Here is a 15965-nt window from a genome sequence, read left to right as displayed (position 1 = left end):
GCTGGCACTGGTGGAAGCTCTCTGGCAGTCTTTGCCAATGTCAACAAATCTCTTAACCTCCCCGAGCCTTTGTCATTTCGCGGGTAAAATGTGCTCTTCGTGAGGATCACAGAATTGTAACAACAGGTATTGTTTGAGGAAAGCATGTCCTGAGCTCTTTCTTCACAGGTATAGAAACTGAGGCTCACAGAGGGGATGAGGAAGAAGTCACTCACATGCTCCAGGTCTCCCATTTCCTCCCGTTTAGGGTCCTTCCGGAGGGACATAATCCTTGCCTTTGTGGCCCACTCTAGACCCAAAGAGGAGGGTGGGAGAAGATCTTTAGGGCCCCTGGGAACTTTCAGCCCTTGTGAACTCCTAGGGTGACTCGTAGGGCCTCAGTTTGCCCTCTGTTGAGGAAGAAAATGTTGCCTGGCCCCCCTTCCTCACAGAGCTGGAGAGGGGTTGTCCCTCGAGCTTGTTTAGTGAGTTCCAGCCTCAGGGCCTTTGAACTTGCTGTTCTTGCTGTCTGGAGCACTGTTCCCCCACTTCTCCCAGTGGCCAGCTCATTCTCCTCCTTCAGATTCCTGCTCAAATGTCACTTCCTCAGAGAGGTCTTCCCTAACCTCAGTGGCCAAAGTCACGCTCCTTCCAATCATTCATTTGTTCATTCATTCATGTCATACCATCACAGGGCACCTACTGTGTCCAAAGGTGTAGGTGCTGGGGACACCGATCCCCGCCTTTCAAAGCTCACAGCTGGCTATTGGATAAATAAGTCAACATGATCATTTCTAATGGGGAGGTATCAAGAAGGAAAACTATGGTGACATGATAGGAGGTGACATGGTGAAATCAGAACTTCTGGAGGGAGGTGGGTGTTGATTGGAGATCTGAAGGGGATGAGAGAGCCAGGCACAGAAATATCTGGGGAAGAGGACACAGCAGGTGCAAAGGCCCTGAGGCAAGGTTGCACCTGGAACCTCGAGGAGGGAGAGGAGAAAGATGAGGTAGTGGATGGGATCTGAGAGGGTTTGGGGCCCTTCTCCTATGCAGCTCTGTTGCTCGGACCACACAGAACATCTCCCCTCAAGTCTGTAGTCCTCACCTCCAATTCGACCATCCCTAATTCCAGAGCCTTATGCTTATTCTTAACAATAAATCCTTCCATTATTTTTATTTTAAAATACAAAATCCTGGGACTTCTCTGGTGGCGCAGTGGTTAAGAAACCGTCTGCTAATGCAAGGGACACGGGTTCGAGCCCTGGCCGGGAAGATCCCACATGCCGTGGAGCAACTAAACTCATGTGCCACAACTACTGAGTCTGTGTGCCACAACTACTGAAGCCCGCGCGCCTAAAGCCCGTGCTCCGCAACAAGAGAAGCCACGGCAATGAGAAGCCCGCGCACCGCGACGAAGATTAGCCCCTGCTCGCTGGAACTAGAGAAAGCCCGTGTGTAGCAACGAAGACCCAGCGCAGCCAAATAAATAAATGATTAAATACATAAATAAAATAAAATACAAAATCCTTTGTGCAGAAGCTCGTATACATTGGTGTGGGCCTTTACCCTTTGGGAAAAAAATAAGTGGGTATTTCCGATCGACACCCACGTACAAACCCGGAAGCATGCATTTGGGAGGTCAGGGAGCCTAGCTGCCTTGCACGCCCTCCCCTCCACCTGGGCAGCGCCTGGAGCCCCCCCCCCCCCAATCCCCCACCCCAAAGCGGGAACTCGACTGCTGGTCTTCCCGTGGGGAGAGATTGGAGGTGGATTTATATTTATTCATTATCTTTTTCTGAATCTTCCCAGCTCTCCGCAGTGGGTTTGTGATACTTTTATAGTCTGAGTGAAGAGGAGGGACAAAAATGTTATCCTTAGAAAAAAATAGATTTCCCAACTGCAAGGAGAGCTGGAGGGACGTCTCCGCACTTCCGGGGCGCTGGGGGCGGGGGTGGGGGGAGTGGGCGGCCTCCAGGCGCTAAGTTATTCTGGTTTCTAGGCGCCTCTGCAGCTGGCGAGCTTTTTATAAAAAAGACAAGCCCCGCCCCTCGTCTCCTGAGGAGGAATCAGGGAGATCAGAATTTTCCTGGGGCCACACGCCCCCTGCCGGGTGTGGGGACCGGAGTTGGGGTCAGGGCAGAGACCTGGAATGGAGGCCAAGGTCTCATTCTTCCTCCCCTCCCCCAATTCTGACTTTTTCACATGAAGACGGATGTGACAGGTCACCTTGGACTCCAAAGTCTCCATCTCTGAGTCTCATTTTGCCAGGATGGAGGAAGGAGGACTCTCTGTCCCTGTCTTTTTAAACTCAGGAACCAGGGAGGAGTAAAGCATCTCCCACCCCTTGTCTTTATTGTTGGGTCTTTGAACCTCGCTCGTATCCTCCCTGTTTCCCAGGTTTTTTACCGCAGACTTTGCGAGTTTAAGGGACAGGCCGTTTTTCTGCCCTACTTCCTGCATTTCGTTGAATTTTTCTCTGGAAAATGGGGAGCAGGAAGGAAAGGGGTTCCTGGAGCGTTCGTTAGCCCCTTCCTTTTTTCTGGAAATTGGTGGGGAAGGGTGACTCTCTTGATCCCAATTTCTTCTTTCTTTTTTTTTTTTTTTCTTTCTTTTTGGGTCTTACAGCTGAAATTAGACGGAGTCTATCTTGACCCCTATTTCCGCTTTTTCTTCTTTTCTACTTATGTTGAACCCAATAAATAGGAGACGTGGAGCATCTTCTCGAACCTCTGTGCCTCTTTTCTGAAATTGGGAATAGGGAGCGTTTAAGGAGAGGTCACAGCACCCTGGACTGAAAGGGGACCTCCTGAGTCTCCGACCTGGGTGCATGGGGGCGGGGAAGGGGAACACCCCCAGAAGACCCAGGCTCAGCCCAGGCCTCAACCTCTCGTCCCTTCAACCGCTCGGGAACCGCCATTGGACAGGAGGAGGGCGTGACAATCTTTGATTGGCTACTTAGCCCGTCGCTCGAGAACTTAAGCCAATGAGGAGGCGCCGCGTAGCCCCGCCTCCCTAACGCTGAAGAGAGGTGGAGCCGGCAGGCGATTCCACCCCTCCCGCACCGCTTCTGCTAGCTACTGGATGAGCTCGCTGGGCCCCGCCCCATTCTCATGTCAATCTGCGTGAGAACCCCGCCCCTCCCGGCTCTGCGTGCGACCGTGGACCACCTCCCCATCTGTGGCTCCTCCCCAGAATGGCGTCACGACCTCATCTGCATATTAAGCCCCGCCCCTCTGTGCAGGACGTCACCGCGGACTGCAGGGGCCTGAGCCGCTGCCGTCGCCTCCGCTGACACGCAGCCCCACATCAGCGCACTGGGGGCCCTGTCACCGCCGCTGCCAAAAAAGTCGCTGCCGCTAGGGTCGCCGCCGCATCAGTGTAGGGCAAGGTGAGCTCCCGGACGGTCCGGTGCGCTCCCTCTCGGAGCACATACATAACCTTCATTTGACTGATGGGCTGGGGTAGGGGGACGAAGTTGGCCGGCGTTAAATGAGGGGAAGGATGCGGCGGTCGCGAGCCTGGGGAGGGGTAGGGCCCCGGCTTCCTCTACCTGCCCTATCCTCACCCCCCACCCCCATCCCTCCACCCCCGGCTCTGCGGCGGAGGGGGAGGGGAGACGAGACCAGTGCCTTGCGGGAAGCTGTGCGCGCGGGAGGCTCCGTGCGTGCGCGTGCGTGTGGTGTGCACACGCGTGTGCGCGCCCGCCTGTGCGGGCGGATCTGTGTGTACCCTTGCTTGTGTACCAGGGTATTCTCGTGTGACCCCTTGGAGGTCCCGATCCAAGTTTGTGCGTGTTTCAGGCATGTGGAGGGAGACGCGTGGACTGTGCGTGTGCGTGCACAGCAATGTGCATATGTGCACGGAGATGCGTGCCCGTGTGGGTGACGTGTACTCGGCTGCACGGGTGGAGGACGCAGTGCGCACGGGTGGGTTTGCATATTTGTATATGCATGTCGGTGAGCAGACAGGCTCCGTCCCGTGCACCGAGTGTGTTCGACGCTCAGATATGCACGAGCGTGTCCGAGTGTGTGCCCTGCTGTGTGCACGTGAGCGTGTGCACGCCCCGCTCCTATCACGTGATGTAGCTGTCTCAGCCCGAGCTCTCCCAGCCTGGGAGTCTGGGAGGAGGACTGCGGACACGCGTCCCTGTGGTACCGTACACGCGTGTGCACGTGCGCCCGCGTGGCTCAGTTCTGAGGAACATGAATGATTGATGGGGGGCGGGGCCGGCCGTAGTCACCCCTCCAGGCGCAGCTGTAGTGCTTAGGTTACAGCCGGACCTGGGGAACAGGCGTGCTGGAGGGGGCTGCAGGGGTGTCTCCATCCCCTGCGTTCTGAGGTTCTCCCCTGAAACCTCGGGCCTTTCAAGGTCATGGCCCGCCCTCTGCCGTGGGCTGCACCGTTACTACTGGGGCTCCTGATGGGATAAGGGTAACCTCCGCCCCCCTCTGGGAGCTCTCCATCCTGAGCCTGGGCTTGAGTGTTTGGGGGTGGAGGGAGACCCCTCACGCTCGTCTACGCTCCGCACCCCCAGATGGCATCCGCCACAGACTCTCGCTATGGGCAGAAGGAGTCCTCGGACCAGAACTTCGACTATATGTTCAAGATCCTCATCATCGGAAATAGCAGCGTGGGCAAGACGTCTTTCCTCTTCCGCTACGCAGACGACTCCTTCACGCCTGCCTTTGTCAGCACTGTAGGCATTGACTTCAAGGTCAAGACCATCTACCGAAACGATAAGAGGATCAAGCTGCAAATCTGGGTGGGTCCAGCTGGGGGGCTTCTGGCTTCATCACTCTCCCTCCCGAGAATAGCAGCCCCAGCTTTGCCTATTTCTTTCCTGTCTAGATTCATTCATTACACACTGGGCATTTATCAAGCACTTACTGTGTACAAGGGGCTAGAGGCACTGAAGAGAGTGCCCCTGTTCTTCCATCAGTGCCTAATCAGTGCTCTTCAGGGGTGGGGAAGGAGCAAATTCTGGGTCCTCTCCTGACCCTGACATCATCAGATGCATCATTTGCTTGGTGCCTCAGTTTCCCCGTGTTCAAGTTCCTCCATGTGTGTCTGTATCAGGTTTGAGAGGGATCTTGACCCCCAACCTCATTCCCTGGGACAGGAGCAGGCTCCTCCGTCAGGGTCTTCTGGCCACTTTCTTCAACGCCCCCGAGGCCTGAGGAAGCCTGCCAAATGCCAAGTCAGAACTGCTCGTTCCCTGCCCACAGTCCTTCCGCGGCTCCCACCTCACTCCGGGTAAAACCTGCACCCCTCCAGGCAGCCAGACCCTGCCTAGTCTGCCCCTGTTGTTACCCCATCTCATGTCTCCTTCCATCTCTGTCTCAGCCTCTTCATTGCTCCTCAAATGTACCAAATGCAGTCCCACTTCAGGGCATTTGCCCGGGCTGTGCCTTCTGCCTGGACCGTCCTTCCTCTGATCCCCACATGGTTCCCTCCCTCATCCTTCAAGTTTAAAATTGAAGGCAGCCCACGCTGCCCATCCTTGTCGGGCTTTTTTCTCCTCAGTCCTTGCCACCCTCTGACGATACATTTTCTACCTTTTCACAGGTTTATTGTCTGTTTCCTGCACTGGATTGTCAGTTTCACAAGGGCAGCGATTTTGGTCCATTTTGTTTACAGCTGTGTCCCCAGTGCCCAGCACAGGGTGTGGCACAGGTACACATGTGTTGATTGAATGAGGGAACGATTCTGTAGGTACCTTAGGATGACTGGGTACCACATTCCCAGTGCAGGCAGCCAGCTCACTCTCCCTGACCCACTGTGCCTCTGGGCAAGCCCCTGCTCCTCTGGGCCTCGAGGGCGCTGGACCTGACCATCTCAGAGTTCATACCCACTCTGAGGAGTTTCCGTGTGTGTCCTCTCTGACACCCTGTCTCTTCTTCCCCAGGACACGGCGGGGCAAGAGCGGTATCGGACCATCACGACAGCCTACTACCGGGGCGCCATGGGCTTCATCCTCATGTACGACATCACCAACGAGGAGTCCTTCAATGCGGTGCAGGACTGGTGAGCGTGCCCCCACCTGCTCACAGATGGTCTTCTGAGCTAGGCTTGGTGTAAAGCCTGGGGTACAGGCAGAGATCAGGGAGCCCCAGCCGCTTGGCAGAAATGTAAATAACAATATTGGGGTCCCAGCCCTGCTATCAATCTATAATCATTAAAACAGTGTGGCATCAGCTCAAAATAATGGGAAGCAGGGTTTCAGGTGGAAAAATGAAACTGTAAACATACAGGAAAAAAAATCTGGGAGGGACAGAAAATATGAAGACAGTTTGCATAGGTTAGAGGATATAAACATTGACATTTTCTGACTAGAGTAATGATACATTTTGAGAAAATGTTTGAATTTGTTTAAGAGCGAGAATCCTTCTCTGGGGGTGGGGGGTATCTGGGAAGGATGGGAAAAGCTGCTTGAAAGAGGGACTCTCAAGAGCAGTGAACTGTGGGAGCAGACACCTGCAGAGTGTTCCTGGCAGGACAAAGACAGGGAGGAGGATCGAGCCTGCCTCCCTCAAGAATTAAAGAATTAATGGGAGGTGGGGGCTGGAGTGGGGGGAGGATGGGGGGAAGGGGGAGAGGGGGGCAGAGCTCAGATTCTCCAAGCCCTAACCCTCCTCTGTCACCACCTCCTCCAGGTCAACCCAGATCAAGACCTACTCATGGGACAATGCCCAGGTGCTGCTGGTGGGGAACAAGTGTGACATGGAGGATGAGCGGGTGGTGTCGTCGGAACGCGGTCGGCAGCTGGCTGACCACCTGGGTGAGTACCCAGTGAGGCTGGACACCCACAGGCTAGGAAAGGGACACTGAGGCCCTGAAAGGGGAGGAGACACACCCAAAGTCTCACAGCAAAGCCAGGATTCGAGTCCAGATGATTCATACTTTCTGCAAGCTGGCCTTGATCCAGGGGCCATTTGAGGTGAGTCTCTTTTTTTTGAAATTAATTTATTTTATTTATTTATTTTTGGCTGCATTGGGTCTTCACTGCTGTGCGCGGGCTTTCTCTAGTTGCGGCAAGTGGGGGCTACTCTTTGTTGCGGTGCACGGGCTTCTCATTGCAGTGGCTTCTCTTGCTGCGGAGCACGGGCTCCAGGCACGCAGGCTTCAGTAGTTGTAGCACGCAGGCTCAGTAGTGGTGGCTCGCGGGCTCTAGAGCACAGGCTCAGTAGTGGCGGCGCACGGGCTTAGTTGCTCCGCAGCATGTGGGATCTTCCCTGACCAGGGCTTGAACCCATGTCCCCTGCATTAGCAGGCGGATTCTTAACCACTGCGCCACCAGGGAAGCCCCTTGAGGTTGAGTCTGATGGATGCTTAGGAGTTTGCTCTGCAGGAAGTTTCTGATTCATTCTGATACTCTCACTGCTCAGCCTTGTGCTGGGTGTTGCTGGGCCCCTGAGAGGCCTCCAGCTTTGTGAGAGAGGAAAGGACCTCAGCTGGCGGAGCCAGGCTCTGCCTGGCATAGGTAAGTCTTCCTGGAAGTGGGCCTTGGATCTGGTACTTAAAGAAAAAGGAGGTCTTTCAGACAGAAGAAACAGTGTGGGCAAAGGCCAGACATGGGAAAGATCCTTTTGGCAAAGTTTTATGTGACTGCAGCATGAGGGTCACTTGGAGGAAATATGGCTGATCTCGCAGGGCCTGAAGCACGAGCTGAGGAGCCAGACCTTTCAGAGGGCAATAGGGAGCCATGGAGAGTGTGTGAGCAGGGGAAGGCCTGGGTCTGAATGTCAGATGCCGCCAGGGCCAGGGCTAGGCTGGATGGTGGAAGCAGGGAAGTGGGTCTTACCAGGGCTCTGGGGACAATGAGAGGGGATAGTTTTAGGGTGAAGAAAGGAGTGCAGGAAATAAAGGCTGACTCAGTCCAGTGTTGCTTCCCCAAGGGACCTGTCAGTGCCTTTAACATGCAGTTGGCACTGGGAATCTCCAGGTGTTACCTGCCCTCAGAAAAGTGTCTCTGGGCGTGGGGGAACCAGGGTCCTCACCCCTCCCTTCCCTGACCACAGGGTTCGAGTTCTTTGAGGCAAGCGCCAAGGACAACATTAATGTCAAGCAGACCTTTGAGCGGCTGGTGGATGTCATCTGCGAGAAGATGTCCGAATCATTGGACACAGCCGATCCTGCAGTCACGGGCACCAAGCAGGGCCCACAGCTCACGGACCAGCAGGCGCCCCCGCACCAGGACTGCGCCTGCTGAGAGCTGCCCCGCCCCATCCTGGCCCCGCCCTCTGGGCCTGAGCCAGGGCCCCTACTGGCCATGGGCGTGAGTCCCCTGCCCTGATTTAGCCCATCACCCTATTTATTATCGTAGCTATTTATTTATTTATTTATTGGAGATGTCCCCCAGGGGCTCGGGCACCCCACCTGCTCCGTGCCCCACCCTGTACATAGAGCCCTGTTCCCGCTCTGCAGTGGCGTGTTGTGGCCCCGTGAACTCACCACTCACCCTTCTCTCCAGACCCCACCTTTTTATAAATTCACCCCCATCAACAGTTATCAGTTTTTAAGTGGGGGCCGGATGACACCCCAGCGCAGTCTGGTTGCATGATGCAAGGTAGCCAGACCTGCCAGCCTCCTGGCTGTGACACGGTAGGTCCAGGTGACTGCAGGCATCTCGACGTGGACCACGGGGTGTGTCAGAGCCAGGAAATGGCCCGCCTGGCTCCTCGCCCCCAAGGTTGTACCTGTTTTTGGAGGGGGGTGGGGGCTGCTGTGGATATTCACCACCCTGGGACACCACCTCTCACCAGACCTGTTCTGATGTCATGAGTGTCAAACATGCCCCCCAGTCCCCCCAGGAGATGTCATGACAACACTACACACACCCAATAAAGTGAATGGACGACACAGTGTCCCTATGAGCGCCGGCCTGCCAGTGCTGGCTTTGCTCATCCACAAGATTTTCAATTACAAAGAGAATTTAATTCTCTATACTTCCATAGTCCACGAACAGAGGATGAGACTGGAGGCTACATACCCCAACCAAGGCTCCAAATTCTGGGGGCCCTGCTCCAAGTGTATGGGCGATGTCCCCACCTTGGTCCCAGAGTCCAGCCCGCAGGAGTGTTGAGGGCTTGGTACTAGCTGGCTGGCTGAGGCCCAGTGCTGAGGGTGGAACGTCTGTCACCAGTCACTTGAGGCTCTCCCAGAAGGGTTGGGGGATGACGGTCCATCTTCATGGTTGTGTTCCAGATGGAGAAACGGAGGCCCGGCAGTGGGCTTGGAAGGGGCAGCCCAGCCGGATGCCTAGGAATCAGGGTGGGCCTAGGACTGGGCCCAGCAATCCGTTCCCCTTCCTGCCCAGGCGGCTGGTCAGCTGAGGGTCAGTCTTGCCCTGGCTGGCATGTGGTGGCAGTGTGGGGCAGCTCAGTCTGCACAGTGCCCAGGGCCACACAGCCTGGGGGCGCTGGGGGGCCTGGGATCTGTCCACACAAGAGGATCTGGTTACAGGCATTTGTTCATCCCTCTGGGCTCCTCACTGAACCCTCCTCCACCCGTCAGGGCTGGGGTCAGCCTTGCCGGACAGATGCGGCAGGGACCTGGCCGAGGTCACATCAGACAGAAGACGTGGGCTTGGTCTTCACCCCGCTATTGATCAGCAACCCACCCACCCACCATGGGGTGCAGGTTGTCCCGGGCACAAGAGACTCGCACCCTGGAGCGTAGTTGTACTGCCATTTGGGGCTCACACATGTGGCCCCCCAGGAGTCCCCTGGGTACTTGGTCTGCCCACTGCGCTTACCCGGTATTTCAGATAGGAGAGGTATGTGTCCCAGCCCAGCGTCAGGCCGTTGATGTAGGTGACTCGGAACTGGGGGGGCACGAAGAGGAAGTTCACCAGCTGCGCAGCAGGCCACACGCACCAGTCAGTCTACGGGGAGGGGTGGAATGCAGTGAGAGGCGGGGCCGGGCGGGGCCGGGTGGCTGTGAGAGGTGGGGCTTTGAAAGGGGGTGCCTGTGAAAGGGAGAGGAGGGACAGATGCAAGGGGGCGGAGATGAAGGATAGGCGGGGCCTGGGCAGGCACGCCCACCTTGTAGAATTCCCAGAACTTGTCCCGCAGCTCCTGGCAGCTCTCGCCCAGGGTCTGGCCCTCCAGGCAGCCAAGGCCTAGGAAGGAAACCAAGAGATGAGAGTGTCAGAGGCTGGGGAGTACGGAGTACGACAGTAGAGCGGGTGGGGTAGGACCCCTGAGGAACAGTGTCTCAGGCAGAGGAAACAGGACATTTAAAAGCCTTGCAGTGGGAAGGGCAGCACAGCAGGGTGGCTAAACAACAGAACAAGTCAAGTCGGGGAGAAGTGAGAGGAGAGAGGTCTGTCGTGAATAATCGCGTACCCTGAGGGATGCAAGTGAGAGGAGAGAGGTCTGTCGTGAATAATCGCGTACCCTGAGGGATGCGTACGCCACACACCCTTCTTGAGGCTGAGGCTAGTTTATTACCGGTCCTAGGATGCTTGTGCCCTGTCAACGTCAGTCTCAGCTCCCCTTCCTCCAGCCTCAGAGCCTTTGCGTGGGCTGTTCCCCCTGCCTGCTGGCTCCTTCTTCAAGTCTCAGCTGAGTGTCTTCTCCTTTGGGACGTTCTCCCAACCCAGGGCAGCCCCATCAGACACTGTCTTCATCCTTCCTACATTTAGCATCCTTCTCTGTGATTCTGCCATTGACACTTGCCTCCACTGAGTCTGTCCTATCACCACTGTACCCCAGCCTTCAGGAGGTGCATCAGTAATGGGTCTACACATCCTTAACACAAAGTTGGCTCTGTCCCTCCCGACCTATGAGGGGCAAAGCCCAAGCTCACGGGGCTCCTTACCCAAGAAGTACCAGACGCCCAGCATGGGAGAGGCCACCAGTTGGTCGACGAGGACCTTCCTGAGGACGTTTGGGAGGCCACGGAAGCCAGATGCAGGGAGCAGGCGGTCCAGCCAGAGGTACCAGTAGTGCAGGAAAGGGCCCATGCTGCAGCCCACAGCAAACATGCTCGCTGTGGGCAGTCCAAGAGTCAGGGGGTGCATGTTAGGCCAGCAAAGCCCCCAATTCACTCCCTCCCTAAGACCTGGGTAAGCCTGACACTCTCCCAGAGCCCAACCCATTACTAGCCCCACTGCCACGTACCATTCCAAGAGCTGCGTTTGCATTTTCTTCCCTCATTCCCTCACCACCGTGGCAGAGTGTTCTACCATCGCCCCGCTTTCCAGAGGAGGAAACAGAGGCACAGCGGGTAGGGAAGTGTGGGACCAGGGCGCGATCCTAGGCTGGCTGGGGCCAGACGCTGCGCCCTTGACTACCCCGGGTGCAGCATCCTGTGCTCAACGCTAGATCTCTCAGTGCAAGAGAGAGGGAAGCGGACCAGGGGTTGGGCGGGGACCTGACCCTCAGGATGGGAGCGAACAGAAACCCCACGTATGATAGGGGATGAAGACCTCCGAGGGGGGAGGGGACAGAGATCAGGGAGGGGCTGTCTAGGGTGCACGCTGAGGTCAAGGGTCTTGCCAGGGACTGAGGTCACGGGTCATGGGTCACGGCACGCGGGTCCGGGTCACAGGTCTCCGAATTGAGGTTGGGGCCAAAAATCCTCTGGGGTCAAAGGCCAGCAGCACTCGCCCCCTCACCTGAGCGCCGCATGTCAAACTTCTGGCCGGGCCGGGCGCGGATCTCCCAGGACTGGCGCGCTCCATCCCCGGCCGCCATGAGAGTGCCGCAGCCCAGCGTGTTGGTGACGAGCAACGCACGGCCTTGGAACAGGGGCTGCCCCGCGGCCCAAAGGCCGCGCAGCCAGCACCAGCCGCCGGACGCCATCGCCTGCCGGGACCTAGGAACCGGCACACCCGGCCGCCCTGCCCATGCCGGCCAATCCCCAGTCACCCCGCGTCCCGGATCCCCGCCTCGCGCCGTGCTACCCAATCGCACGCTGCCTTCGTGATTTGCATGCTTCCCCAAGTCACTGCAGCCAATCGCCGACCGCTTACCTCTTCACTTTGCCCGCCCCGAGAGGTATTAGCCAATCAAAAGTCGGTATCCCGTCTAGAGGCTAATTGCCGAACGAAGCCGCACACCGCCTTCCGCGCCTTACGGGCCAATCGCAAATAGGCTTTGCGTCACACCGCGCATGCCAATTGCTGTCGTTCTAACCTCGTTTTCCCGCCCCTATCAGCTCTGGCCTATGGGTAACCGCCTCCACACCCTTATTTGCCTGCCCAGTACTGAACTGGCCAATCGGAGACCCTCGCTGACTATCGTTAGGCTGGCAAATCATTGACTGTCGTCCTGCGTCCCGCATTGAGATGGCCAATCTTGAACAACTCTACCGAGTTCTCTCTTGTAGTTGCCCTCCAGATTTCCAGATTCTCCCGAAATTCCTGAAAAGGGGATCGGACTGTGGCCATGACTACCGGGGCGGAAGTCCAATCCCGCAGAGACTCGAGAAAGTGGGGGCGGGGCTACAGTTCTGCGGCGCGCGCAGGCCGCTGGGATCCTTGTGTAGACGTTGACCTTGGTCCTGACGACTGCTGGGTATCTGACCTCAGTTCAAGAATAATATAATTAAAACGTTAGGCACTGTTCTGGGCACATGACGTGCATTAAGACATTTCACAGCAACTTTGTGTTGCTGCAGGGACAGTTTTATCACCTTGTTATTTCCTGTGTTCCTGGAGGGGAAAATGTGAGTTTCAATGGAAATCTATGCGTTACCTACAGGAACAGGGTGTCGCAAACTGTAGCCTGTGGGCCAAATCCTGTCGGCGCCGGTTTTGGTGAGGCTCGCGAGCTAAGAATTCTCTTACCTTTTTAAATTGGTCGGTGAAAAAATCCAAATAATATTCTGGGACATGTGAAAATTATATGAAATTCAAATTTCCGAATCCATAAATAAAGCTGTGTTGGAACACAGTCATGCCCATTTGTTTCTTTATTGTCTACTCTCATTACAATGAGCAGTTGCAACAAAGATTGTATGGTCTGCAAAAACTAAACTATTTACTATTTGACTCTTTACAAAAAAATTTTTTTCCTCTTTGTTAGAGGACACCCTTCAGGGTTTTCTGATTTTGATTCTATGGGAGATATTTTATAAACCCTGTGGTTATAACTGATAACAGGGAAAAATAATTCTTCCCTATAGACATGCAAATGAATTCTGCTGAGTGGAGAGACGCCCACCCCCCATTTTTTTGCCTTCATTTGCACATGCATTTTACTGTGCTTGTTTTGTCTTGTTGTTTGGTTCTTCTTTGAATTGGGTTTAACGCCTGACCAGTTAGTTCCCTTTATTAACAACGAGTTAACAATTTTTAACACATGCTCATTTTTATTTCTGTATGAGAGTCGTGATTTTTACCTTTTTTGGGAAAATTATCCTTCAACACTTCCTACTGCTGTCAAGTAACTCAGTCTGGTATTCCAGGTTCCAGATTTTACTGCATTTTTGTGGAAAACCTCCAAAATGGTTAAAAGAGGGGGAAAAGTCAAATTATGATTCACGAAACAGAGTCAGGTCAACTTTTTCAGCAGAGAAGTGCATTTCATGGTGGCTGAAGCCCTGGCAACTCCAAGAGGTAAGAGAATCTCGCTGATTCTCTATTTTTCTCATCTGTGTTTTCCTCTCTCTAGATAGGTGCCTTGTTTTTGATGTTTTTATGATGGGTAATGTCACCAGCATTAGAGGCATCAGGGACTGGGAATTTGGCTTTATGGTCTGACCATTTGGCAATCTCTATCAATGTATTACTGGTTTACTGGCTGAAAAGCAATGGAGAATCCATTAAGAATTGAGTGCCCACCAGGAGGAACAGCTTTTGACGTCTAGACCTGTGATTTTGGGTGTTTCTCTTGAAGGAGTTTTCAGAACATGCCACCGCAAAATAAGCTCCTCTGGCAGATTGATTATTTTGAGTTAAAGGCATTAGTAAGACTGCAAGATGCAAGAAGGGCTCTTGGTCTTTCCTTTTTCTTACTGAAAGCAGGAAATAAAATTCCCATGGCAAAGGTGCCCTCCCTCTACTGGGAGGAAGAAACCCTCTTATCCCCAGAGACAGGGAGTCAAAGCTGAGAGAAATCTGTACAAACAGGTCTTGTTGAAATAACTCTTATCTTCCTTTAGTCTCCCCCATGTATTTTAGTTGCTTTTCTGCAGTTGACGCTCTGTTTAACCTAGTAAATAACAAGTCTTTGGGTCTTCATTTTTCTTGCGAAGACTCCCACGTACATGTAAATAAATTTTTTATGCTTTTCCCTTGTTAATCTGTCTTGTGTGTCAGTCTCAGCCAGAGACTTGTGTGCCGAGAGCTTGGCTTGGCTTTCTGTCTGCTAGGCCATGCTGGTTTTGGTCCTACATGTCCAACCATCAGGTGAGAGCCCTGAGAATATGTAGATGGCCAGAAAGAAATGTGGGTTGCACCCCATTTGTGGCTAGGGTCCTACCGACTACTGGACCACTGTTGCCAGCCTCTGAGGGGAATTGTCTAAGTCTTTCTCTCTTCTGCCCATCTTTGGGAGTGGCTGTGGAACTTGAGAGAGCTGCCTTTTTTGCACCCTCTTTGGGGACCCCTCTATGGTTTAGTCATAGAAGCCTGATTGGTTTTGGTTTTGAATCACTTGGTATGCTTTTGGTTAAAAAAAGAAGTTAAAAAAAAAAAAAAAGAGAGTTCAATACTGCCGGGAAAATTTACTGTTTGTCTGGGCTGAAACCTGATGATAAGATATTGAAAGGATTTTTTTTTAAAAGGAACTCGATGTAAGAAATTGGCTTTATTGGAGACATTCAGAGCCTGACTGGAACTATTTTCAAGGCCTTCTTCTTTCCTAAGCTAAAATGGAACTATGTACTCAGAGGGCTATTTGGAAATACACCGGCAAGAAAAAAAGTTTAAAAAGGCTTCTTCACAAATATTAGTAACTTGATCCATCTGCCAGAAACACACTTTGGATCCAAATTTTTTTTTTCTTCAATAATGAGTTTAAAATTCTTGTACCTGTCTCATGGCTAAAATTTAAAAATAAAAGTTATAAGATCTCTGCTTCTGTCTCTAGGTTTATGTTTGTCTATATACATGTGCTATTCTTCTACCTCTGGGAAGTATTGCTAAAAATTAACTTGTAAAAGAGCTCTATTTAATTGGCTTTAAAAAAAGTGCTTATGTAAGTTGATTAGTCATACTGTCTCTACTAGATGTTTAGATTATAAAACTGTAAATTCAAACTAAGAACAAAACAGACAATAAAAGTTAATTGCTTGAAGTATATCAAGCACAATAGTAAATTTTAAAATAAAGGAGGTCATCTATTTAACTTTTTACATTCTTCTGTGATTTTTGATACTTGCTTGATTTATCAACAAGAAAAATAACAAGATTGTGGCTAGCTATTTAATGACTCATGAAATTTTCATGAATAATTTAAGCATAATTGTTAAAAACAAGTTAAGTAATAAATGTAAATAGGATAAAAGTTTATAAGTGAACTTCTCAACAATAATTTTGTTTTATAATGTCTCCTTAAAAATAGTTTCTAGGGCTTCCCTGGTGGTGCAGTGGATAAGAACCTGCCTGCCAATGCAGGGGACATGGGTTCCATCCCTGGTCCAGGAAGATCCCACATGCCACGGAGCAACTAAGCCCGTGCGCCACAACTACTGAGTCTGCGCTCTAGAGCCCGTGCTCCGCAGCAAGAGAAGCTACCGCAATGAGAAGCCCGTGCACCGCAGCGAAGAGTAGCCCCTGCTCGCCACAACTAGAGAAAGCCTGCGTGCAGCCACGAAGACCCAACACAGCCAAAAATAAATAAATTAAAAAAAAAATGTTTCTAGGGCTTCCCTGGTGGCGCAGTGGTTGAGAGTCCGCCTGCCGATGCAGGAGACACGGGTTCGTGCCCCGGTCTGGGAAGATCCCACATGCCGCGGCGCGGCTGGGCCCGTGAGCCATGGCCGCTGAGCCTGCGCGTCCGGAGCCTGTGCTCCGCAACAGGAGAGGCCACAAC

The 15965-nt window shown here is 53.2% G+C and overlaps 2 protein-coding genes and 1 long non-coding RNA gene across 3 annotated transcripts; 2 read left to right on the top strand and 1 right to left on the bottom strand.

Moving 5' to 3' along the window:
• The first annotated feature begins 3210 nt into the window (after positions 1 to 3210).
• RAB3A (RAB3A, member RAS oncogene family) lies at positions 3211 to 8841 on the top strand. The gene is made up of 5 exons (XM_030880122.2): positions 3211 to 3370; positions 4517 to 4744; positions 5888 to 6006; positions 6636 to 6760; positions 8001 to 8841. The coding sequence occupies exons 2-5, from the start codon at positions 4517 to 4519 to the stop codon at positions 8189 to 8191; spliced, it is 663 nt and encodes a 220-aa protein (XP_030735982.1). The 5' UTR covers positions 3211 to 3370; the 3' UTR covers positions 8192 to 8841.
• MPV17L2 (MPV17 mitochondrial inner membrane protein like 2) lies at positions 8644 to 11838 on the bottom strand. The gene is made up of 5 exons (XM_030880121.2): positions 11603 to 11838; positions 10804 to 10974; positions 10026 to 10102; positions 9737 to 9865; positions 8644 to 9416 (listed from the first exon to the last, which is right to left on the bottom strand). The coding sequence occupies exons 1-5, from the start codon at positions 11787 to 11789 to the stop codon at positions 9318 to 9320; spliced, it is 663 nt and encodes a 220-aa protein (XP_030735981.1). The 5' UTR covers positions 11790 to 11838; the 3' UTR covers positions 8644 to 9317.
• Positions 11839 to 12001: 163 nt separating this feature from the next.
• On the top strand, positions 12002 to 15965 carry LOC132597051 (uncharacterized). The gene is made up of 3 exons (XR_009563329.2): positions 12002 to 12654; positions 13396 to 13546; positions 15495 to 15965. It is a non-coding gene; the product is annotated as an uncharacterized lncRNA (long non-coding RNA).

This window comes from Globicephala melas, chromosome 3 (genome assembly GCF_963455315.2).
Source record: "Globicephala melas chromosome 3, mGloMel1.2, whole genome shotgun sequence".
Lineage (NCBI taxonomy): Eukaryota > Metazoa > Chordata > Mammalia > Artiodactyla > Delphinidae > Globicephala > Globicephala melas.
Note: the sequence above shows the minus strand (reverse complement) of the source record. Positions and strands in the feature narration are given on the sequence as shown.

Coding starts and splice junctions, on each gene's coding strand:
- RAB3A (XM_030880122.2), top strand. CDS start 4,517: ATGGCATCCGCCACAGACTCTCGCTATGGGCAGAAGGAGTCCTCGGAC. Junction 4,745..5,887: donor GGATCAAGCTGCAAATCTGG/GTGGGTCCAGCT, acceptor CTTCTTCCCCAG/GACACGGCGGGGCAAGAGCG. Junction 6,007..6,635: donor TTCAATGCGGTGCAGGACTG/GTGAGCGTGCCC, acceptor CACCTCCTCCAG/GTCAACCCAGATCAAGACCT.
- MPV17L2 (XM_030880121.2), bottom strand. CDS start 11,789: ATGGCGTCCGGCGGCTGGTGCTGGCTGCGCGGCCTTTGGGCCGCGGGG. Junction 9,866..10,025: donor AGTTCTGGGAATTCTACAAG/GTGGGCGTGCCT, acceptor CCCTCCCCGTAG/ACTGACTGGTGCGTGTGGCC. Junction 9,417..9,736: donor TCTCCTATCTGAAATACCGG/GTAAGCGCAGTG, acceptor TTGTGTGGACAG/ATCCCAGGCCCCCCAGCGCC.